At 36.3% G+C, this 25,204-nt stretch overlaps 1 protein-coding gene across 2 annotated transcripts in view; it reads right to left on the reverse strand.

Moving 5' to 3' along the window:
• Positions 1-25,204, reverse strand: part of FAF1 (Fas associated factor 1) — a 506,672-nt gene that overhangs the window by 385,353 nt on the left and 96,115 nt on the right. For both annotated transcript variants that reach the window (XM_050802190.1, XM_050802198.1), the window contains one exon: positions 17,768-17,836. In XM_050802190.1, coding sequence (XP_050658147.1) covers positions 17,768-17,836 — 69 coding nt within the window. Of the gene's footprint in view, positions 1-17,767; positions 17,837-25,204 lie in introns of those variants that run through there.

Raw genomic sequence — 25,204 nt, forward strand, 5'->3', positions numbered from 1 at the left:
TTAGCATGTATGTACACATGCTTATATATAATCACAGGAAGAAAAAAAAGACTAGAAAGAAACATACCAAAGTGCCAAAAGTTGTAGTGTAAGATGGTGACTTTCTCCTTTGTGTTTCCATATAGTTTTAAATTTTTCAATAATATCCATGTATGTTCATGCATTAAAACAAAATACATTAAAAAAAATACCAGTAAACTCAGAAGAAATATAGGATAAACCAAGCCTTTTTTTCCCATTTCTTTCTTTGCCTTTAGCGTTGTAGTAAAAAGGAAGATAAAGGCCTAGGCCTTTGACTAGCAAAGAAAAGAAAGATATGATGTTATCTGAAAAACAACATTTTCCATCCTGGCTAACGCGGTGAAACCCCGTCTCTACTAAGAAATACAAAAAATAGCCGGGGGAGGTGGCAGCGCCTGTAGTCCCAGCTACTCGGGAGGCTGAGGCCGGAGAATGGCGTGAACCCGGGAGGCGGAGCTTGCAGTGAGCTGAGATCCGGCCACTGCACTCCAGCCTGGGCTACAGAGCGAGACTCCGTCTCAAAAAAAAAAAAAAAAAAAAAAAAAAAGAAAAACAACATTTTGAAGTGGCCAATCTGTTAACATGGTAAGAAATGAAGATAACTGTAAAAAATAAAAAGCCAGATAGTAAAATTTTTTAAAGTTATTAAGGTAAAAAGAAAAACCCAGATATGGGACATAAAATTTTTAACGAGATCAATTAAAAGCATGGCCTGAATAAATTAATGATTCCAAAACTTCACTTTAACCATCAGTTTGTTTCCTTTCCATCAACCTTCATACCAGTTGCTAAGCAATAGCTGCCTAAGTGCTGGACTGTTATACTTCCTGACTAACTAGGAATGCTGCATCATTACATTTCCAGACTAAGAGTTTTGGACTCTGTTACACTTCCTGACTGACCAGGAATGCAAGGGCCTCATTATACTTTCTAACTTACTTAGAATTCTGAACTTTATTTCTCCTTACTGACCAAAAATTTAAGACTCTGTTATACTGTAAGTATATTAAGAGCCATTACCCTAAGCAGGAGTGTTGGATCCTCACTAACTAGGAGTACTAACCCTTTCACATTGACTAACTAAAACCAATACTTTCATTCTCATGTAAAACCTCTAGATTTTGAGTTCCTAGGTGGATGCAGCCCAAATGGTGAAAGGGAGGTAGGTAGATACCAAGAAAAAGAGCCAAGAGTCTGGGTAATTACTTCCCTGAATCAATAATTAGTTTTTAGCTTGCCATTTGAGGTCTATATTAAGAGAACACCATTTTGTAATCCAAACCAGTATAATTTTAGATCATTCTTAAGCATGTATTTTAATATTACATGCATTACTGAAAAAATCATTTTTGGATTATGAATTATCAAACTAAAATATTCTTGCCACACACAAAATTCTTGTCTACAAAGTCCTATAAAACCAGACCCCTACCTCTGCTTAGTCTTCTCCTCTAAGCACACTCCTTTGCTCACTATACTCTAGCCACATTAGATTTCTACCTCTTTCTCCAACACGTCTGCTGTCACCTCGGGGCCTTTGTGTTTGCTTTTCCTTCTGTTTTCACAGTGCTTTTTCCTCAGATCGTCACCTGGCTGGCTCCTCATTCTCACATTTCAGCTAAAATGCTACCCCATAAAATAACCCTACCTGACTCTACAATATAAAATAATCCCCTCTATATCTTTAGTCATGCTATTCTACTATTCTATTTGGTTTTCTTCGTGATATTTATCATATTATAAAACTACACTGTATATTTATAAATTTACTTTTGCAGATTATCTGACTCCCATCTGCTCAAGAATATAAAATCCAATAAGACTGTGGATTTTGTCTTGTTCACTGCTACATCCCCTGTGCCTAAAACAGCGCTAGCACATAGTAAGGGACTCAACATAATATTTGAATTCATACATAATAAGAGAATGAGATAAACTCATTTTGGACTTACTAGCTTTATAAACTATCATGGCAGGTGACAGAAATAGTGATGTTACCGAATGCCAACTATCCTTCTCTAAAACTAAAACCTAAATGTGCTACTTCAACATTCTACTAGTGATCACAGAACAGATTTTTTTTTAATATTGAGAGCTATGTGTCACATATTGATAAGAGGGTTTGCCTATGGTTTCTGACCTAATTCTTTTTCTTCATTTTATGGACATATAATAGCTGTATATATTTATGGAGTACATATGATATTTTGATACAAGCATACAATGTACAATGATAAGATCTGGGTAATTGGGATATCCATCACCTCAAACATTTATCATTTATTTGTGTTGGGGACACTCCAAATCTAGCTATTTAAATATATACAATAAATTATTGTTAATTACAGTCAGTCTACCGTGCTACAGAACATCAGAACTTATTCCTTCTATCTATTTTTGTACACATAAACCAACCTCTCTTCATCCCCCACTCCCTACCACCCTTCCAGCCTCTGGTTACCACCATTCTGTTCACTAACTCAATGAGATCAACCTTTTAAAGCTCTCACATATAAGAACATGCAATATTTGTCTTCTGTGCCTGACATTTCATTTAACAGAATGTCCTCTAGTTCTATCCATGTTGCTGTAAATAACAGGATTTCATTCTTTTTAAGGCTGAATGATATTCCATTGTGTGTGTGTGTGTGTATTGCATTTTCTTTAATTCATTCATCCTTTGATGAACACTTAGGTTGATTCCACATCTTGGCTATTGTGAACAGTACTGCAATAAGCATAGGGGTGCAGATATCACTTCAAAATACTGATTTCCCATATTTTGAATATGTTCCAGCTGTGAGAACTTCTGGGTATATGGTAGCTCTTTTCATTTTTTGAGGAACCTCCATACTGTTTTCCATAATGGCTGTACTAATTTATATTCCCACCAACAGGGCGTAAGTGTTCCCCTTTCTCTGCATCCACCAGCATTTGTCATTTTCTGTCTTTTTTACAGTAGCCACTTTAACTAGGGTGAGATGATATCTCATTACGGTTTTGGTTAGCATTTCCCTGATAATTAGTGATGCTTAGCATTTTTTCATGTATCTGTTGACCATCTGTATGTCTTCTTTTGAAAAATGTCTATTCAGATCATTTGCCCATTTTTTTAAATCATAGTATTTGTTTTTCTACAGTTGAGCTGAATTCCTTATATATTTTGGATTTTAATCCCCTGTCAGGTTAGTTTGCAAATATTTTCTCCCATTCTACAGGTTGTCAATTACAACTGATTTTTAAGATGCTTTGAAACAAAAATGGCTACAGGGAGAAATATGTGTACATGGCAGATACTCAGATATTCACTTTTTCCTGCTAAACCTGTACATAATTCCATAAACCTTAATATACTGCTCGAGACAGACACTATTAATGGCCTTTGCACACAGCAAAATATAACTGAACAGAATTGATTTAAGTGTTAAAACTGTTTGTCATCTCTAGTATACTGGAATCTGAATCTAGAGCCCAAAGACCTGGGCTCCAAGTTTTTGTCCCACAGCAGTGTCAACATAATGATGGAGCCAAGAAACTGATTCAGGAGAAACGAATACAAAGAATCTGGAAGACAATGTGAAGGTGGTAGCATCAATAAATTAGAGATGCGACTGTGCTTCAAGTATTTTCCAAGTCAGGTTACTGGTATGAGATGGTGTGAGAAAAGAGGGGTACCTGAAAATAAGATTATAAAGGAGGTGGCAGTGATTGGTAATGATAAAGTTTTGGTCAAGATTATAACAGAGGGTGCCCTGAGCAAGATAAATGTTTGAAAAGCTGTGTGGAAGAAAAGGTTTTAAGTACCAAGGAACAGCGATTCCAAATAAGGCTTAATAAAAGAAAAATAAAGGTTTAATAAAATAAAAGGTACAGAAATGTAAAATGTGGTGGGACTTCCAGCTAACTTAAGTCAACAGTGACTGCTTACTGTCATCCAATATCTCCATCTGTCTCAGTTATCAATGTATCGACTCTCAGATCCAAAAGCATCCTTCAATTATGTTCTGATTTAAGAAAAAAAGAAAAATCTCTTTAGATATCTCTCTCCTTTAAAGTAAGCATGATATTAACCTTTCTCTGTAAAAGGCACTGGAAGGACACTGCAGAAGAAAGATGTTCACCTGTAGTTTCTGGCTGCAACTTGGAAGCCAGCAGTATGAGCGTGAGGATATCCAGTATTCTCAGCCATGGGTTCAGAACACCCTCTCTCTGCAACCTTGCAGTCTTAGCCTACCAATAACCTTTGCATGGCCTTCTCAACATGCAAACAAGTGTTCAAAGGCCTCCTGTCCACCCACTAGGACTCTGACTTCCTCTGTAAAACCCTGCACACATCCTGCCTGTGGTTAGAGGGTTAGCACCAGGCTGCTGCTCCTGCAAATTGCCCACCCCCATGTGCAGTCTGTCCATGCACAGAGGGACCCCACACTCTCTGCAAGCCCACTGTGTACCTACTCTTCTGCTTCCTGATTGGCTTCCCCACCTGCACAGAAGATGCTAACTGCTTGTCTAGTGACTACAAACCAGGACTAGCCTAGTGTAGCCAAACCAGTGAACATCTTTTCTATTCGGTAAGCTGAACTACATATTCAGCAAGATGTGAATCCCTTCTAAGTTTGCCCTTCCTTAGGACAATTTCTTGGGAGAAATTTCCTGGGAGAAATAAATCTCAAACGCAACCCAACTCAAAATTATACTCAAACTCTTAGCACACATAAAGGGAGACTCATGACCAGGCACGGTGTCTCACGCCTATAATCCCTGCACTTTGGGAGGTCAAGGCAGGTGGACCACCTGAGGTCAGGAGTTCGAGAACAACCTGGCCAACATGATGAAACCCCGTCTCTACTAAAAATACAAAAATTAGCTGGGCGTGGTGGGGCACGCCTGTAATCCCAGCTACTCAGGAGGCTGAGGTAGAAGAATCACTTGAGCCTGGGAGATGGAGGTTGCAGTGAGCCAAGACTGTGCCACTACTGCATTCCAGCCTGGGCAACAAGAACAAAACTGGGAGAGGAGCGGAGAGGAGGAGGAGAGGAGGAGGAGAAGAGGAGGAGAGGAGGAGAGGAGGAGAGGAGGAGAGGAGGAGGAGGAGGAGGGGAGGGGGAGGGGGAGGGGAGGGGGAGAGGGAAAGGGAGAGGGAAGGGAAGGAGAGGGAAAGGGGAAGGGAAGGGGAAGGGAAGGGGAAGGGGAAGGGAAGGGGAAGCGAAGGGGAAGCGAAGGGGAAGCGAAGGGAAAGGAAAGGAAAGGAAAGAGGAAAGGAAAGGAAAGAGGAAAGGAAAGGGGAAAGGAAAGGAAAGGAAAGAGGAAAGGAAAAGGAAGGGAAAAGGAAAGGAAAGGAAAAGGAAAGGAAAGGAAAAAGGAAAGAAAAGGAAGGAAAGAAAGGGAGACTCCTTTCGAGGCATAAAATCTATTTGCCTTTGTCTATACTACGCTGTATACGATGTACAGCTTTCAATAAAAATTACAAAGCATACCAAAAAAAAAAAAAAAAGTAGTACATTTGCAAGTGACAAGCTGTCATCAGAAACAGACTGAGGGGGCCCGGGATCATGTGGCTGGAGTGTGCTTTTGCTGTCTGGGAGACGTCAGGCCTGGCCACCTCCAGGTCCCCGCCGTCCCCGCCATCCTGCCCCTTCATGTCCTGGGAACCAGCTCGCTTCCAAGCCGCACTCATCAAGCCTCTGGGCATGCCCCGCTATGAGCTGGCTTTAATCCTGAAAGCCATGCCGCAGCCACAGACTGTTGCTGCTTTGAAACATACAATAGAGGCTCCAATGGACAGAGAAGCAATAGGAACTTGGAAAACCTAGGTGAACGAGCGCTTCCTTGTAAGATCTCCACCCACAAGCCTGTAATCCCAGCACTTTGGGAGGCCGAGATGGGCGGATCACGAGGTCAGGAGATCGAGACCATCCTGGTTAACACAGTGAAACCCCGTCTCTACTAAAAATTACAAAAAACTAGCCGGGCGAGGTGGCGGGCGCCTGTAGTCCCAGCTACTCGGGGGGCTGAAGCAGGAGAATGGCGTAAACCCGGGAGGCGGAGCTTGCAGTGAGCTGAGATTGCGCCACTGTACTCCAGCCTGGGCGACAGAGCGAAACTCCATCTAAAAAAAAAAAAAAAAAAAAAAAATCTCCACCCACAATCAGTGGCACAACAGAGGAAGGTATTTCCTGGTGGATTTTTATGCACCAACCACAACTGTTGAAAGCATGATGGAGCACTTGCCTCCAAACATAGATGTGATTAGACCAAACACTGTCAAACATCCTCTGACCCAGGAACTAAAGGAATGTGAAGGGATTGTCCCAATCCCACTTAAAGGAAAATTACACTCCACAAAGAAGAGGAAGAAGTAAGGAGATTCACCAGGGATTAGCCTTATATTTAATCCCTTCACATTTGAGCAGCATGGATGAGAAGAAATAGTTTGCAAGCCTGGCCTTTATATAAGAGTGTATTGCAGGTGCTGTTTGATTTTTCTAAGATATTTTTAGCCCTTGATCCCCTTTGCTGAGAGAGGTGAGGAAGTGCTCACTGACAGCTTCTCTGTAATTTGTGGCACCAGCGATCATTCTTGATTTTGTTTTCATTAGTGCCATTTGTCAGTGAGGACTTTTCCCCTTACAACAGTAACACCATTTTGAAGAGCAAAACTTGTAATACCAATCAGGATTGTGAGCTAGTCATTCAGACTGCATAACCATGCAGAAATAAAAATTGAAGACTAATGTATTAATTATATGGGCAATTTTGCTTTGAGTAATAAACTTGATTTTAGAAATAAAAAAAAAACTGAGATAGGACACAGATGTTAGAACGGGAAATTTTAGATGACTATGATTAATATGTTAAAGGCTCAAATAGAAAAAACAGACCACACCTAAGACCAGATGGGTAATTAGAGCAAAGAAACATAAACTTAGCTTGAAATTTTAAAAAAATACTGTAACAGAGATGAAGAATGTCCACAACAGGCTCATCAGTAGAACTGACACAGTCAAGGAAAGAATAAGTGAAATTGAAGATAGAGCCATAGAAATTACTAGAGCTACAGAAATTACTCAAACTGAAACACAATGAAAAGAACAAACAAAAGCTGTACAACAAAAAACAAACTATTTAATATATGCATAGTCAGAATCTTAGGAGAGAGAAAGAAAAGAAAAAAATAACCATGAATTTTCAAAACCAACTAGAGGGAGCTGGTGGGCTCACAACATTGTGAATACACTAAATATCCCTGAATTGTATGTTTTAACATGGTTAACTGTATATTATATAAATTTCTCCTCAATAAAAAAGAAAAATATTTCAAAATCACAGATCCAAGAGCACCAACAGCACCCAAGGCTATAAGGCTTTAGAAACACACATACACACACACACACACACACACACACACACACACACACCTCTAGGCATATCATATTCAAACTATGAAAAACAAACACAAGGAAAAGTCTTTAAAAAGGCTGTCAACAAAAAATCCCATATCCAGTGAAAGCATCTTTCAAAAATGAAGAAATAAAAACTTCCCCAAACAAAAAACTGAGAATTTATTGCCAACAAATGTACTCTACAAGAAATGCTAAAGTAGTTCACCCAGAAAGAATAGTAATGCCAGACAAAAACTTAAACTTATACCAAAAAAATAATTTTCAAAAACCACTGGAAATAAAACAAATGATAATAAAATTAAATTAAATTAACTTTCTCCCTGTATTTAATTGCTTGAACAGATAACTGACTACCAGAAGTAAAAACAGTAGCAAAATATTATGTTTCCAGCATATGCAAAAGTAAATTGCATGACAAAAATACAAAAAAAGTGCGAGAAGAATTGGAAATACAATGCTGTATAGGGCTGTTAAATGAAGCAGTATTACTACCTAACTGTAGATTCTGTCTGATTATATTGTAAAACCTAGGATAACTACTAAAAATAATTTTAAGAGATATAATTATGCCAATGGAGAATAAAAAATTCACTGGCAAAAGTTTAATATGAAACAGGATATTTGCATAGTCTCAAAATATTTCCCACAAGATACTTACTAATTACAAAGGGAAGCATGGTAACTCTCCATTGGAGAAAACTGGGAGACACTATCTTAACCACATGTCAAAGTTAACAGCACTAGTAATAACATATACTGATATCACGTACCTCCTGTTACACTGAGAAAAATACAAAATCACACCTGTGATACTCTTTCCAAGAATGCATAAACTCACTCTCTCATGAAAAAACATCAGACAAACTCAAACTGAGGAACATGCTCCAAAATACCTGATCAGTAATCTCTCAAAGTGTGAAGGTCATGGAACAAGGAATGGCTGAAGAACTAGCACAGGTTGGAAGAGGCTACACAGACGTGACAACTAAATGCATTGTGGACATTAAATGTGATCTTGAACCAGAAAAAGCACATTAGTAGAAAATCTAGTAATAGTCAAATAAGGTCAGTAGTTTAGTTAATAATATTGTACTAGGGCAGACATGGCGGCTCATGCCTCTAATCCCAGAACTTTGGGAGGCCGAGGCAGGCAGACCACGAGGTCAGGACTTCGAGACCAGCCTGGCCAATATAGTGAAACCCCACCTCTACTAAAAATACCAAAAAAAAAAAAAATTAGCCAGGATTGGTGGCACATGCCTGTAATCCCAGTTACTCAGGAGGCTGAGACAGGAGAATCGCTTGAACCCAGGAAGCGGAGGTTGCAGTGAGCCAAGATCGCACCACTGCACCACAGCCTGGGCAACAGAGTGAGACTCCATCTCAAAAAAAAAAAATTAAAGAAAAGAAAAGAAAATTACCAATAGCACTATGTCAATTGCTGTGTACTGTATTTATAAGATGTTAATATCAGCAGAAGTTTGAAAAAGGGTATTGAGAGCTCTACACTGTTTTGCAATTTTTCTGTAGTTCCTTTACATTTTTAGATATCCTTGCATTCTAAACACACTGCTATCACTCATTATACATTTTAACATATTCATCCTCTGTGCAGTAAATAAATTACTAACAAAAAAAAAGTCCAAAAATTCAAGCATAGAACTTGTGAGAGTGCTTCTGGACTTGCCATACTCCTAAAATATAGACTATATTTTAGTTTATACAGACTATATAGACTATAGTCTACTTTATAGAATGACTGACTATATAGACTACTAGCCTCTAGACTATATAGACTACTAACCTCTAGAACTATACGTCAGTTTTGGCATCCGTAAAACATAATAAATATCCTTGTAAAAAAAAAAAAAGTCAAAATGCCAACATTTTGGTAACAACATAGCATTATATTAGAGCTACTTAAATACCTTCAAAGACATCTACACAGCCGCTAGTCATGGCTTTATTAAAGGTATCATATAATGCTTTTCCCCAGCTATATCTATGAATCAAAGTGTACATTTATCAATACAGCTCTTCCTTACACACCCTAGCTGGAAATCATTTAAATCCTTTCAACAATACACATTCTCTTTAAATGTAGAATTGTGTGTGTGCATGCGCACAGGCACGTACACTTGGGTGAGGGAAAGAGGCAATAAAATAATGTCAGGTGTCCCCACTAAGAGAATAGTCTGTTAAGGAATAAAAGGGATAAGACTTCAGGTCAGCTTTAAAGGAAAGATGAAATTTGGACAGTTCCTGAAGGGTTAGGAGCTACGAAAAAAAAAATTGAATGGTTAACAAGAAATAGAGGAAAACATCCAAGGGAGACCTATAATAGCAAAAATTTAAGAGGTAGAAATATATATGGCATATCTGAGAATACAGGCTAACTAGCTGGATTACGAAGCTATACATACTTCAGGAGTTACGGAAACTCATTCATGATGAAGAGGAGGGGTTAAATGCTAGAGCTTTCAACATTAAGCTAAAGAGGAAAGCTCAAATTCAGTAACAGAGGCCTTTAAAGAACAATTCCACTATTCAGTTTCCTGTAACTAAAGCAGATGTATGTACACAAAGATTAATCTTAGAATGCCTTGGAATCTGAAGAATTACATTTACCACACAGATAAATTTTAAACTTGGCTCTTTAAGATATAGAGTGAGTATGTGTTTGAGAGAAATTGAGTACATGCACAAGAGATAAAGAAGTATTTAGATGAGCGTAATATAAAAACATAAAATATTTAAAAATAACTAAAGCATCAAATTAAATCAAATCCAAAAACAGATTATTAAAAGATAAAAAAATGAGAACCTGGCAGGTATAAGTAGGAAATAGAAATTTTGTACATGAATACTTTAATATTTTACTTAAAGATATAGAAGTATAACTAGAAATTTTAAGAAATTATATTACCATTAAATAGCAAATTTTTTAAAAAACTGACAGTATGAACAGGAATTTTAACTGCCATATTATTTTTTCTTTTCCAAGTACACACTGATTTATGTCAGCTGATTCTTGAAACTAGCAGGAAGAACTGCCAAGTCATCATATTTACAGATGTGCTACACCATTGATTTTGCTACAATGATATTTGGTTTAAACTTCCAGTAATAGAAATAAATTAAATCAAGCTAACTTGTAGGTTAGTAAGCTTTAAAAAATATCAAGTACACAGTGCATCTGATTGATATGAACAATCCTAAAAATGGAGCAATTTACATTTTTCTTTTTTTTTTTTTTTTTTTGAGACAGAGTCGCACTCTGTCACCCAGGCTGTCGTGCAATGGTGCGATCTCAGCTCACCACAACCTCTGCTTTCCAGGTTCAAGCGATCTCAGCCTCCTGAGTAGCTGGGACCACAGGCATGTGCCACCACGCGGGGCTGATTTTCGTATTTTTTGGTAGAGACGAGGTTTTGCCACGTTGACTAGGCTGCTCTCAAACTAAGTGACCCACTCGCATTGGCTTCCCAAAGTGCTGGGCCTATAGGTGTGAGCCACTGTACTGAGTCTAAATTTTTATTTTCTTTTAAACGTCCAAGTCGTAAGTAGCATATGCTACTTCTTTCAGAATTAGCATAAAGCCTTTAAATTGGTTTTCCAGCTGTGAGCTGAATCCCTATTTCATTTAGTTTACTTTATAAAACATACATTTATACTGTCAATTTACATAAGTAATACTAGCTATCAAAAAACAGTAAATATTAGCCACGTTTCCAAACTGCATTCAACCATGAGCACCAGCATGTTCTGCTAGATGATTAACACGACACATTTTTAGTGGGTCCTAAAGCCTCTGAACTGTTGTCTACCATAGATTTTATAAAGCAGATGTTTCTTTCTTGCAATAAAGTAATTCTAGAACTAGATTATATTTATAGGAAAAGTGATACAACAGGTAGAGCAAGATCCAATGCAGAAATAAGCAAAAGGTAAAACTGCAATCAAGAAAAATTGTGAACCTCAAAAGGTTTCAATTTGATCAGGCAAACCAATGTGAGTTTAGTAAATTGAGAATTTCATGTTTCTAAAAACTGAGATTTTCCTCGGAAAGGTAAAAAAAAAAAAAATTCTTTCATACCTATTTAATTACAGTTTGGCAGTGTTTTATCACCCTAAGTTTTCTCCTGAGAATCAGAAGTGATAAAAACTTTCAAAAAGGTTAGGCTATATAATGAGCTTTCCTTATAGTAGAATGGCACAACCAAATATAAATAGGAAAGAAAAAAATATTTGTATGACATGCTTAGAAAAAAACTGCAAAGAAAAGATTCATGAAAAGTATTTCTCAAAAAAGTCACAATAGGTAGAGTTCATGTAATTTTACTAGTTAGATATTAAAACTAGCCCTTTCTTATTCCTTGGGTGTCTGGGTTATCCCGCTCTTTCCTCAAACCTTATGTTTGCCAGACAAGGAAAAGTAATATCATCAAGAGTCAGAAGTCTTAACAGCAAAGACGTTCAAATATCCAAATGAGAAAGAACAGACCTAAAAATACGCTTGCTAATAATAAACTCAGTCAGTCAAGTATTCATTAGGCAATTACTATGTGTCACAGACAAAATTAATAAGAAACACAATTCCCTTCCTCTAGAACTGAGAATCTATGTGACAACAAAGCAGAAATGTATTTAGAGTAAAGCACCACTATGTGATTACAGCCAAAGCTCAACATGACATTATTTATAAGTGGTAGGAAGAAAAAAACTAGTACAGAGAAGAATAGCATACTAGGTAGGGAAAATGTGATAAGTAATCTTAAAATGTGGTTTACCACTATGACAATTCCTCATGAACTGACAGGCCTGGGTTCAAAACTCTATCCCTTAACAGCTATATGAGCTTAGACAGTTTACTTAACTTCGTTAGCCCTCAGTTTCTCATCTATATAATAAAACTAACATTTACCTATTTACTTTTGGGGACTGCTGTGAGGATTGAGTGAAATAATGTAAGTGTATCACTTGACATGATGCCTAACACAAAATAAACCCTCAATTAAAGAAGAGACAATAGAAGATGGAATGGTTGTCAGGTTAAAAACAGAGAAATTGAAAAATTTTGTAAATAATGCGTTGTAGCAAAGAAGCAGAAATTGATATGATGAGCTATTCGTTCACAGTAACTTATCTTTTGTTATAGCAAGCATCTGTGCAAATATAAACCAGTGTCTTATGGCCACTGATGAAGGGCAGTGCTCAATGCTTGGCTGCTTTCGGATGAGGACAGAGACTTATTATTATCAATAGTCCATTCATTCATAAAACTGCAGGTGTCCATAACACTGTATAAAGTAGAAAAGCAGTGTACATTTGAGGACCTCTACAGCCACATCCTGAGCAGAGTAGCGGAAGAAACTGTTGCATGAAATTTTAGGGCAATCATTAAGATATGCTTCTTCAAAAGTGAAAATTGGAGGAAATTTCTCAAAGTACCTCAATGGATCTTAAAATGAGGCAGATTATGTGCAGTACAATTTTCCCTAGTTTTGACTCTTCAGTGTATATGACTGTACTATAAGCTTCTATTAGTACAAAATTACCTTCGAGGACTAAAAATTCAATGACAATATAGAAATACATATGCAGATTTGTTTTACTCTTGTAGGTTGAAACGTAGTTAAAGATCAATATAAGCACTCTGAATAGAGTCTTTCTTCAGTAAAACAGCAATGTCAGCACAGGCAGCAAACTACAGCAGAAACTGAGTGCAAAGTTCAAAAATCATTTCCTAAGAGCATCGAGTACTTAAAATGTAGTATGGCTAGGTTAATGTTTACTTTCACTTTATTTCACTTAATGTTGGGTTATCAAGTATATGTCAGATAGCTTTCCCTGGATCTGCTAGAGATTATCGGAAATTTTAATTTATTGAAGGAGTTTCATATCTAGAAATCGTGTGTAAAATAACTGGAAGAGCATCTTCTCCTGCCATCATCTACACTATAAAGTTGTTAAAATAATTTTTAATAGTATGTGTACAAATGTTTCAAACTTATGAAGATCTATTAAAAATCTGTACTACTATTTATAATTAACTGCTATTCATTGAATTTTAACAAAAAATTAGGACATAATAGATCCTTCAGAAATACTTCATATATCACGGAAGCTTGAGTATAATCTAGTGTACAAACCTTTTATTTTATATGAGGAATTCAGAAGTTAGAGAGAAGTAACTTGGCCAAGGCCACATTCAATAAATTACTAAGAGGTCTGAAAAGCCAGGGCTGTTCATTCAATTAATGCAGTGTGTTTACCACTATAGCTAGCATTTTGATTAGTCAAAATTACACAAGCAATAAAAATTTTTATTCTCCCCTGGCCAAAATTCTTCTATAGTGAAAACAGAAAGTGAGACATGGGTCAATTCTGGGGCCCAGATTAGAATTTATAATGTCCATGTAGCACACTTCCACAGAAAAAGCCCTTTGGTAAAAGATTCTAACTCACTGTCACTAGTTCTTCCTTATGTACTTACCTTTCTGGATATAAATGGAAAATACTCATCTCAAGGGAGGAATCTCAACTGTAATGACATTCATCTTCTCTTAACTCTAAGCGCAGGACATGTGAAAAATGGTAACAGTCAGAGGGAGATAACTTTGGGAGAGACCTACGGGGTTCCTGTCAAGTAAAACAGTAAGCTGAGACATTTCCTAAAAGTATTAGTACATGTTACTTTGTTTTCAGAATTTTGATATATATAATCTAACCTGCAGTTACCCCAAAATAAGTGGAGCCAACTGTGGAGTACTTAAAACATAGAGTTTGGAATACCTCTTTTGCAGACAGCAGCCCACACAACAAAAATAATGTGCCAGGTCTGGGAAGGTGACTAATAATCAGAACTCCTAGGACTGGGCTCTATATTCATATAGAATAACTGTTGTGTGTTTAGATCTACAAAATAACTAAAATATTTGCAATCACCATTTTTTTAGGAAGTTACTTTGAGCATCCCTAATCCAAAAATCCAAAATCCAAAGTGCTCCAAAATCCTAAATCTTTTGAGTGCCAACATGATGTTCGAATGGAAATGCTCAATGGAACATTATGGATGATGTTTGAAAGGAAATGCTCGATACAACATTTTGGATTTTAGATTTTTGGATTAGCGATACTAATATTCAACAGTATAATGTATATTTAAATTTTCAGATTTACCAAAATCTGAAAAAATCTGAAATCTGGACATTCTTTTGGTCCCAAGCATTTCAGATAAGGAATACTCAACCTGTGTAATACACACGGATCAGAGACCTTGTGTCTTATTGATTTCTCAGCACAATTCTCAAAGTTAGAGACTATATCTTGTTATATTTTTTAAGCCCCCACTGTATCCAGCAAAAATCTGGATGCACTGTAAGCACTCAACGCTCACTGAATGCATTTTTTGATTAGATTTTTTTTAAGTTCATCACAATTCCAGACTGTAGTGCCTAACTCAGATTCCTTTACATTTCCCTAGCAAAAATATGCACAAAAACACTGGAGGAGAGAGGTCCAAGTGATATGTGCAGGAAATATAAAATACAGATATGTCCCAGGTTAAAACTCAATTAATGCAAACTGTTCTGTAAACCCTAGAAAATGCAGATCAGTGACAGTCATAATTTAGAAACACAAAATATAATGCACAGGCAAAATATAGAGGACATCACGTAAAGTTCCATGATGCTACTAAAAAGTTTAAACTAGTGATGGGTTATTCAAAATATTTAAGTTTCATTTTTAAAAAATAACAAAGTGAATGCTGTATGAAAACAGGAGAAGTGATCAAATGTACACACAAGATAGTCACAAAGCACAAGAAATCTTTACTGTGAATAAAAGTGAATTACTTATGAAGAAAAGCCAGCTGGGAGATAGATATATCTCAAAAGAAAGTCAAAATTTAAGGTTCTGAAAGACAGCCTGATGTTTTTGCTTGGGCCTGATACAGTGTATGATTGCATTTCTGCACAAATATAACACCAGTGTTTTAAACCCAAGTGTCGTTAGAATATTTTCCAAAATAAAATAACTCAGAAATAGTGAAAGAGTACCTTACCATTCAATTATCCAACATTATCTGGGAAAATTCTCCTTTTGCAATATTCTGCATAGGCTATACTGATAAAATATTCACTACCAGTAAGTGTTTTAACCTTGAAAATTAATGGACACGAACCAATAGGAAGCAGATAAGGAAAGAACATACATCCGTCCTCAAAACTGGTAATTCCCCCATTAAAGACTTGTACTCCCAGCCCACCATCACCCTTTCCTCTATTCCATATCCCTCTTACAAGTACCATGCAAGAGGGGGTTGGAGGAATTTTTAACCACCCCAATAATTTCCATCAGCCTCTCTAATAGACACTCCCAAAATACACAACTAAATAAAGCAAAGCACTTGTTATTGCAAAAGAGGACTCAAGACGAGAAACTTGGGAGCATCATTTCAATTAAGCTGCTGCCCTTTCTCCCTTCCTCTACATGGCAATCATTGAGCTGTCACCTATATCATGTTTTCTTGGAGTATAGCAACAATGGTTAAAAGCATGAATTTAGAATCAAGCTATACAAATATTTCTAAATTTTGACAAGTACCAAAACACAAAAAAGATAAGGAAGCATTGGTTTAATGAAATGGAAATATCAAAAACATACATAGTTGGTAGAATTTTAAATTAGTAAAACCAATCTGGAAGTCCATTTGGTTAAAAGTATTCAAAACTCCAAAAATATGCATGTAATTTGACTCAAAAATTCAATTATGAATTGAATTTATTCAATTTCTTCTGGAAAAAAATAGGTTAAATATGCAACATGTGCATGCAGGAATGTTCTCTACAGTAATGTTCATAATAGCAAAATGCTGCAAAAATCTTAAATACCCAACAGCATAGGACTAGTCGGTTAATTATGTTACAGTGACACTATGAAATACTATGCAAACATTAAAAAGAATGATGAACAGCCACAATTAAGTGAAAAATGCAGATTACAGAACAGAAGGTATAAAACAATCTCACTTGTACATTTTTAAAATTTAATCACATAATTATAGAAGATAATCTGGAATAATATACCTTAAAAACATGAAATAATTATTATCTGAGTGATAGGATTAAAGGTAATTAATATTTTCTTTGTAAATTTTTCATCTCATTTCATTACATTAAGCATCATTACTTTTACAATCTGAAAAGAAAAGCTTTTCATATTCTGAGTTTAAAAAAGTAGTAAGTCTACACAAAGCACAGAGACACCAAGAGTTAATTATGTTAAGTCCGCATAACACATGTATGCATATACCTACATATCTAAACTCACTTCTATAAGTACACATCTTAAGTTTTGACTTTTTTTTTTTTTTTTTTGAGACAGAGTGTTGCTCTGTCGCCCAGGCTGGAGTGCAGTGGCCGGATCTCAGCTCACTGCAAGTTCCGCCTCCCGGGTTTACGCCATTCTCCTGCCTCAACCTCCCGAGTTGCTGGGACTACAGGTGCCCGCCACCTCACCCGGCTAGTTTTTTTTGTATTTTTTTAGTAGAGACGGGGTTTCACTGTGTTAGCCAGGATGGTCTCGATCTCCTGACCTCGTGATCCGCCCATCTCGGCCTCCCAAAGTGCTGGGATTACAGGCTTGAGCCACCGCACCCGGCCAAGTTTTGACTTTTGAAAGTTAGCACTTCTTAAAAAATTATAATTTAAACTTTTCTTAGCATTTCTAAGGCATTAAGAGACATCTGTGTCATCCTGACACAACCAATACTGTTCCAATGCCATTATACAATCCATTTTTGGTTTGCTTTGTAACAGGTGAATGTTTAGTGCTATGCTGTGCCTTGCTTTTTGAGTTATTGCCAAAAAGAAAAAAGAAAAAACTAAGCCACCTCTATAATATACTGCCTGAAGTTTATAACGAAAACTACAGCAGAATGCAACTACTTTAACAGCTTTAGAAAAGACTAATTATCAGTGAAGGCCCCAGAAGTGAGGGGGAAACATCAAATATGTTATTCAGACAGACAGATAAGTCTGACTCTTCTCTCCTTCCAAGCATCTCCACCAAAATACTACATGGGAAGATGAACCATAACACACAGTAAAATAAGAGAACAACTTTAAAAGTCATTTAAATTATCTAAGTATTCATAATAACTTAATACTGAGCGAAATATAAACTCCATATTAAAGATACGGCATTTAGACTTTATTAACTCAGCTTAGAGTTATAGATGAGCTATGGTGTGCTGAACCCATCTATAAAAAATAATTAAAGAGATTCAAGAATTCATAAAACTCGATTACTGGTCAGAGAAAGAAAAAAGTACTTACCACTAAGTCCCAATTATTTTGTTCAAGCAATGTAATAGCTTCATCAATGTTTTCAATGCCAGTACATGCCTAGAAAGAAAGTAAATAAGCATTTTACATACAATTTTAGAAATGGGGAGGTAAATCAGACTTAAAAATGTAAATAGCATAATATGTAATTTAAATTCAAATAGGTATATAAATAAAGCCAAAACACTAAAAGTTTAACACTTCTAAGCATTTTACATATATGGTATGAACATCGTTAATTACAAAATAAATTTACATTGCTCTGAAAGAAAAAGACAATAAAGCAGCAAAAGAAAGTATATTTAAATCTTGAGCTTTGATACCCAGGATGATCTCCAATTACCAAGAACAATTTTTAGTCAAAGATTCTGATGGACAACCACACGTATAACAAATGAATTTCAACCCATACCTTGCACTTTATATAAAAACTAACTCAAAATATGTAACAGACCTAAAGTAAAATCTAAAACTATAAAACTTCTAGATCTGTGCTGTCTGATAGCCACTACCAGTTGCTCTCTGGTAGCTGCTAGACACATGTGGCTAGTGAGTCCTTGAAATGTGGCTCAACTGAGTTAAGATGTGCTATAAGTACAAAATACACACCAGGTAAGACTTAGCATCAAAATTAAAAATGTAAGCTATCTCATTAATAATTTTTCCTTTGAATACATGTTGAAATGGAAATTTTTGACATATTGGCTTAAATAAAAATGTTAAAATTAATTTCACACATTTCTTTTTACCCTTTTAACATAAACACAAAAAAATTAACTACATATATGAAATTATACTTCTGGTGCTGTTCTTGAAAAAAATATACGAGAACATACTTGTGACCAGACTAAGCAAATATTAACTAGCAGGATGCCATTTTTAAGCTGGGCACATTAATAAAGTCAGCCATTCTCTGGTGACCCAGCTCGTGGCAGTGTAGGCATTTTATTCTCAGGCCACCAAACCAATCCAACAGCACATCAAAAAGTTAATTAACCACAATTAAGTATATTTCATTCTTGGGATACAAGGTGGGTTTGACATATAATTCACCACATAAACATAATTAAAAGCAAAAACCATACAATCATCTCAATAGACGCAGAAAAAGCTTTCAATAAAACCCAACATCCCTTTACAATGAAAACCCTCAAGAAAGTAGGCATCAAAGGAACATATCACAAAATAGTAAGAGCCTAACTCACAACTAACATATTGAATGGACAAAAACTGGAAGCATTCCTCTTGAGAACTGAAACAAGGCAAGGATGCCCACTCTCACCACTTCTATTCAACGTAGTACTAGAAGTGTTGGCCAGAGCAATCAACCAAGAGAAAGAAATAAAAGGCATCTAAATAGGAAAAGAAGAGGTCAAATATCTCTCTTCACAAATAATATGACTCTATATCTAGAAAACCCTGAAGACTGCAAAAAGGATCCTGGAACTGATAAACAACTTCAGTAAAGTTTCAAGGCACAAAAATTGATGTACAAAAATCAGTAGCATTTCTACACACCAATAACATTCCAGCTGAAAGCCAAATCAAGAACACAATCCCATATACAATAGCCACAAAGAAAACGAAATACCTAGGAATATGGTTAACCAAAGAGATGAAAGATCTCTACAAGGAGAACTACAAAACACTGCTGAAAGAAATCAGAGACAACACAAATAAAAAACATTCCATGCTCACAGGTTAGAAGAATCAATATCATTAAAATGGCCACATTGCCCAATGTAATCCAGAGATTCAATGTTATTCCTATCAAACTACCAATGTTATTTGTCACAAAACTAGAAAAAAACTATTCTAAAATTCATACAGAACCAAAAAAGAGCCCGACAGTCAAAGTAATCCTAAGCAAAAAGAAAGGTGGAGGCATCACATTACCCAACTTCAAACTATACTGTAAGGATACAATAATCAAAACAGCATGGAATCTACACAAAAACAGACATACACACTCAGGGAACAGAACAGAGAACCCAGAAATAAAGCTGCTTGCACAACTACAGCCATTTGATCTTCAACAAAGTCTACAAAAATAAGCAATGGAGAAAGTACTGTCTATTGAATAAACAAACAGTGCTGGAATAGCTGGTTACCCATGTGCAGAAGAATGACACTAGATCCCTAGTTTTCACCATATAAAAAAATAACTCAGGATGGATTAAAGATTTAAACATAAGACCTCAAACTATAAGAATCTAGAAGAAAACCTAAGAAATGCCATTCTGGGCCGGGCGCGGTGGCTCAAGCCTGTAATCCCAGCACTTTGGGAGGCCGAGACGGGCGGATCACGAGGTCAGGAGATCGAGACCATCCTGGCTAACACAATGAAACCCCGTCTCCACTAAAAATACAAAAAAATTAGCCGGGCGTGGTGGCGGCGCCTGTAGTCCCAGCTACTCGGGAGGCTGAGGCAGGAGAATGGCGGGAACCCGGGAGGCGGAGCTTGCAGTGAGCCGAGATCGCGCCACTGCACTCCAGCCTGGGCGACAGAGCGAGACTCCGCCTCAAAAAAAAAAAAAAAAAAAAAAAAAAAAAAAAAAAAAAAAAAAAAAAGAAATGCCATTCTGGACATCAATCTTGGCAAAGAATTTACTACTAAGTTCTCAAAATCCACTGTAACAAAAACCAAAATTGACAAGTTAGACCTAATTAAACTAAAGAGCTTATGCACAGCAAAAGAAACTATCAACAGGGTAAACAGACAACCTACAGAATGGGAAAAAAAATTCACAAACTACACATCTGACAAAGATGTAATATCCAGAATCTATAAGCAACTTAAACAAATCAACAAGGAAAAAACAAGCAACCCCATTAAAAAATGGGCAAAGGACAGGAATAGACACTTCTCAAAAGAAGATGTACACATGGCCAGCAAACATGAAAAAATGTTCCACATCAACAATCACAGAGAAATGCAAATCAAAACTACAATGAAATACCATCTCACACAAGTCAAAGTGACTATTAATAAAATATATATTTTTAAAAACAGATGCTGGTGAGGCTGCAGATATAAAGCGACTATTTATACACTGTCGGTGGGAATACAACTTAGTTCAGTCACTACAAAAGCAGTTTGTAAATTTCTCAAACAACTTAAAACAGCATTTAAATCAGCAATCCCTGTGTACGTATTAAAAAAAAATCATTGTACCAAAAAGATAAATGCACTCACATGTTAATTGCAGCACTATTCACAATAGCAAAGACATGGAATCAACCCATGTGCCCATCAACAGTGAACTGGATAAAGAAAATGTGGCATGTATACACTGTGGAATACTATGCAGCCACCAAGAGAACTACATTATGTCCTTTGCAGCAACATGGATTAAGCTGGAAGCCACAATCCTAAGCAAATTAATGCAGAAAGAAAAAAACCACACACCACATTTTCTCACTTACAAGTGAGAGCTAAACATCAGGTACTCATGGACGGCAACATGGTACAATAAAACTGCACTACTAGAATGGGGAGAGAGGCAAGGGTTGACTATTCGGTACTATGTTGAGTACCTGAGTGACAAGATCATTTCATACCTCAAGCATCACACAATATACCCAGGTAATAAACTTCTATCTGTATCCCCTGAATCTGAAACAAAAGTTGAAAAACAAAACACTAGTAGACCACAGATTAAAAACAAGAGACTACTATGGATTGAATATCTGTATCCTCCTATGGTGACATCCTAAAATCCACTATGATGGTATTTGGAGATGAGGTCTTTGAGAGGTAATTAGGATTAGATGAGGTTATGAAGGTAGAACCTTCATGATAGGATTAGTGCCCTTACATTATGTCCATGTAACTCAACTGCACTTGTACTCCTAAGTTCATAAAAATAAAAAGTTATTTAATAAAAAGATTAATGCCCTTGTAAGAAGAGATACCAAAGAACTTGTTTCAAGCTTGAAAGACTAGAAAGGAAAACTAAATAATTAAAAAAAAAAAAAAAAATTGCCGTCTCCCTCACCACCCCATCAGGTGAGAACACAGCAAGACAGCAGCCATCTGCAAGTCAGGAAGACAGCCCTCACCAGAAACTGGCCGTGCTGGTACCCTTATGACACACAATTAGCTTTCAGAACTACAAGAAGATAAATGTCTTTTGTTGAAGCCAAACCAGACTACTGTATTTTGTTACCATGGACAAATAGACTAAGACAGAAACCACTTGTAACAAAGAAAACAAAGTTACGAAAATAGTTTAGAAGTCATTAAACAAACAACTGCAACCGACAGAAAGCAACGGAAAAAAAAAAAAACATGAGAATGAGAACCAATCTAACCTCCAGAGATATCATACTGTATGTTTTAAATGTCCATTTAAATATATGTAAAGTGTGCAGAGAAGCAACAAAGTATGTGGCCCATTCAAGAGAGAAATTAACAGAAGCTGTACAGAGGAAAAACAGACATCAGACTCAGTAGACAAAGTCTATCAATCATCATCTTAAACATGCTCATAGAGTAAAAATATCATGAACAAAAAGCTACAAAACCAGAGGAACAAAGTGTCAAAAACAGAGAATGTTGGATAGAATGATGGTAACTAGCAACTGGCAAGGGCAGTGGGCAGAGGAGAATAAAGATGGGATAGTTAATGGGTACAAAACCACAGTCAGATAGAGGAATAAGAACTAGTATTTGTTAGCACAATAGAGTAACTGCACCTCACATCTCAATACTAACAATGAACTAAACGGCCTAAATGCTCCACTTAAAAGATACAGAATGGCAGAATGGGTAAGTTTCACCAACCAAGTATCTGCTGTCTTCAAGAGACTCACCTAACACATAAAGACTCACATAAACTTAAGGTGAAGGGGAAAGACATTCCAGGCAAAAGGACACAAAAAGCAAGCAAGAGTAGCTATTCTTATATCAGAAAAAAACAAACTTTAAAGCACTAACAGTTTAAAAAGACAAACAGGGACATTATATAATGATAAAGAGACTAGTACAACAGGAAAATATTACAGTGCTAAATATATATAACAAACACTGGAGCTCCCATTTATAAAAGTTCTAGGAAATGAGATGGATGGCAACACAACAATGGCGGGAGACTTTAATATTTCACTGACAGCACTAGACAGAAAGTCAACAAAGAAACAATGGACTTAAACTATACCCTAGAACAAATGGACTTACGGACATTTACAGAACATTCTACCCAACAACTGCAGAATAGACATTCTATTCATCAGTACATGGAACATTCTCCAAGATAGACCATATGGTAGGCCATAAAATGAATTTCAATCAGTTTAAGAAAATCAAAATTATATCAAGTATTCTGTCCGACCACAGTGGAATAAAATTGGAAATCGACTCCAAAAGAAACCCTCAAAACCACGCAAATACACGGAAATTAAAGAATCCACTCCTGAATGATCTTTGGGTCAATAATGAAATCAAAATGGAAACTAAAAAATTCTTTGAATTTAACAATAATAATGACACAACCTATCAAACCTCTGGGATACAGCAAAAGTGGTACTAAGAGGAAAGTTCATACCATTAAATGCCTAGATCAAAAAGTCTCAAAGAGCACAAATAGACAATCTAAGGTCATACCTCAAGAAACTAGAGAAACAAGAAGAAAACAAAACCAAATGCAACAGAAAAAAAAAAGAAATAACCAAGATCAGAGCAGAACTAAATGAAATTGAAACAAACAAAAATACAAAAGATAAATGAAACAAAAAGCCGGTTCTTTGAAAAGCTGAACAAAACTGACAGACCATTACCGAGATTAACCAAAAGAAAAGATCCAACTAAGCTCAATTACAAATGAAAGGGGAGATATTACAACTGATACTAACCAAATCCAACTGCATATCAAAATAAGAATCCACCATGATCAAGTGAGTTTCATACCAGGGATGCCAGGATGGTTTAATATACACTAGTCAATAAATGTGATACACCACATAAACAAATTAAAAACAAAAATCACATGATAATCTCAACAGATGCAGAAAAAGCAGTTGACAAAAATCCAGCTTCCGTCTGTGATTAAAACCCTCAGCAAAATCGGCATAGAAAGGACGTACCTTAGGTAATAAAAGCCATTTACGACAAACCCACAGCCAAAATTATACTGAAGTTCTGGGAAAAGCTGAAAGTATTTCCCCTGAGAACTGGAATAAGATAAGGATGCCCACTTTCACCACTTCTATTTAACAGAGTACTGGAAGTCCTAGCCAGAGCAATCAGACAAGAAATAAAGCACATCCAAATCAGTAAAGAGGAAGTCAAACTGTTGATGTCTGCCAATGATATAATCGTATACCTAGGAAACACTAAAGACTCATCCAAAAAGCTCCTAGATATGATAAATGAATTCAGTGTTAGTTTCAGGATACAAAATCAAATACACAAATCAGTAGCACTGCTATACGCCAACAGCGACCAAGCAGAGAATCAAATCAATAACTCAACCCCTTTAAAAATAGCCGCAAAACAAAAAACCTTGGGAATATACTTAACCAAGGAGGTGAAAGACCTCTATAAGGCAAACTACAAAACACTGCTGAAAGAAATCATAGATGACACAAATGGATACATCCCATGATCATGGATGGGTAGAATCAATATTGGGAAGATGACTATACTGACAAAAGCAATCTGCAACTTCAATACAATTGCCATCAAAATACCATCATCATTCTTCACAGAACTAGAAAAAACAACCCTAAAATTCATATGAAACCGGAAAAGTGCCCATAAAGCCAAAATAAGACTAAACAAAAAGAACAAATCTGGAGGCATCACATTACCCAACTTCAAACTATACTACAAGGCTATGGTCACCAAAACATCATGGTACTAGTATAAAAATAGGCATACAGACCAATGCAACAGAATAGAGAACAGAAATAAAGCCCAAAACTTATAGTCAACTGATCTTCAACAAAGCAAACAAAAACATACCATGGGGAAAGAACACCCTATTCAACAAATGATCCTGGAATAACTGGCTAGCCACATGCAGAAGAATGAAACTGGATCCTCATCTCTCACCTTATAAAAACTCAACTCAACATGGATCAAAGACTTAAATCTAAAACCTGAAACCATACAATTCAAGAAGATAACATTGGATAAACTATTCTGGACATTGGTTTAGGCAAAGACTTCATGATCAAGAACACAAAAGCAAATGCAACAAAATCCAAGATAAATAGATGAAACTTAACTAAACTCAAAAGCTTCTGCACAGGAAAAGAAACAATCAGCAGCGTAAACAGACAACCCACAGAGTGGGAGAAAATCCTGGCAAACTATGCATCTAACAAAAAACTAATATCCTGAATCTACAAGGAACTCAAATCAGCAAGAAAAAAACAAACAATCCTATTAAAGACTGGGCTAGGGACATGAATAGACAATTCTCA

This window comes from Macaca thibetana, chromosome 1 (genome assembly GCF_024542745.1).
Source record: "Macaca thibetana thibetana isolate TM-01 chromosome 1, ASM2454274v1, whole genome shotgun sequence".
NCBI lineage: Eukaryota > Metazoa > Chordata > Mammalia > Primates > Cercopithecidae > Macaca > Macaca thibetana.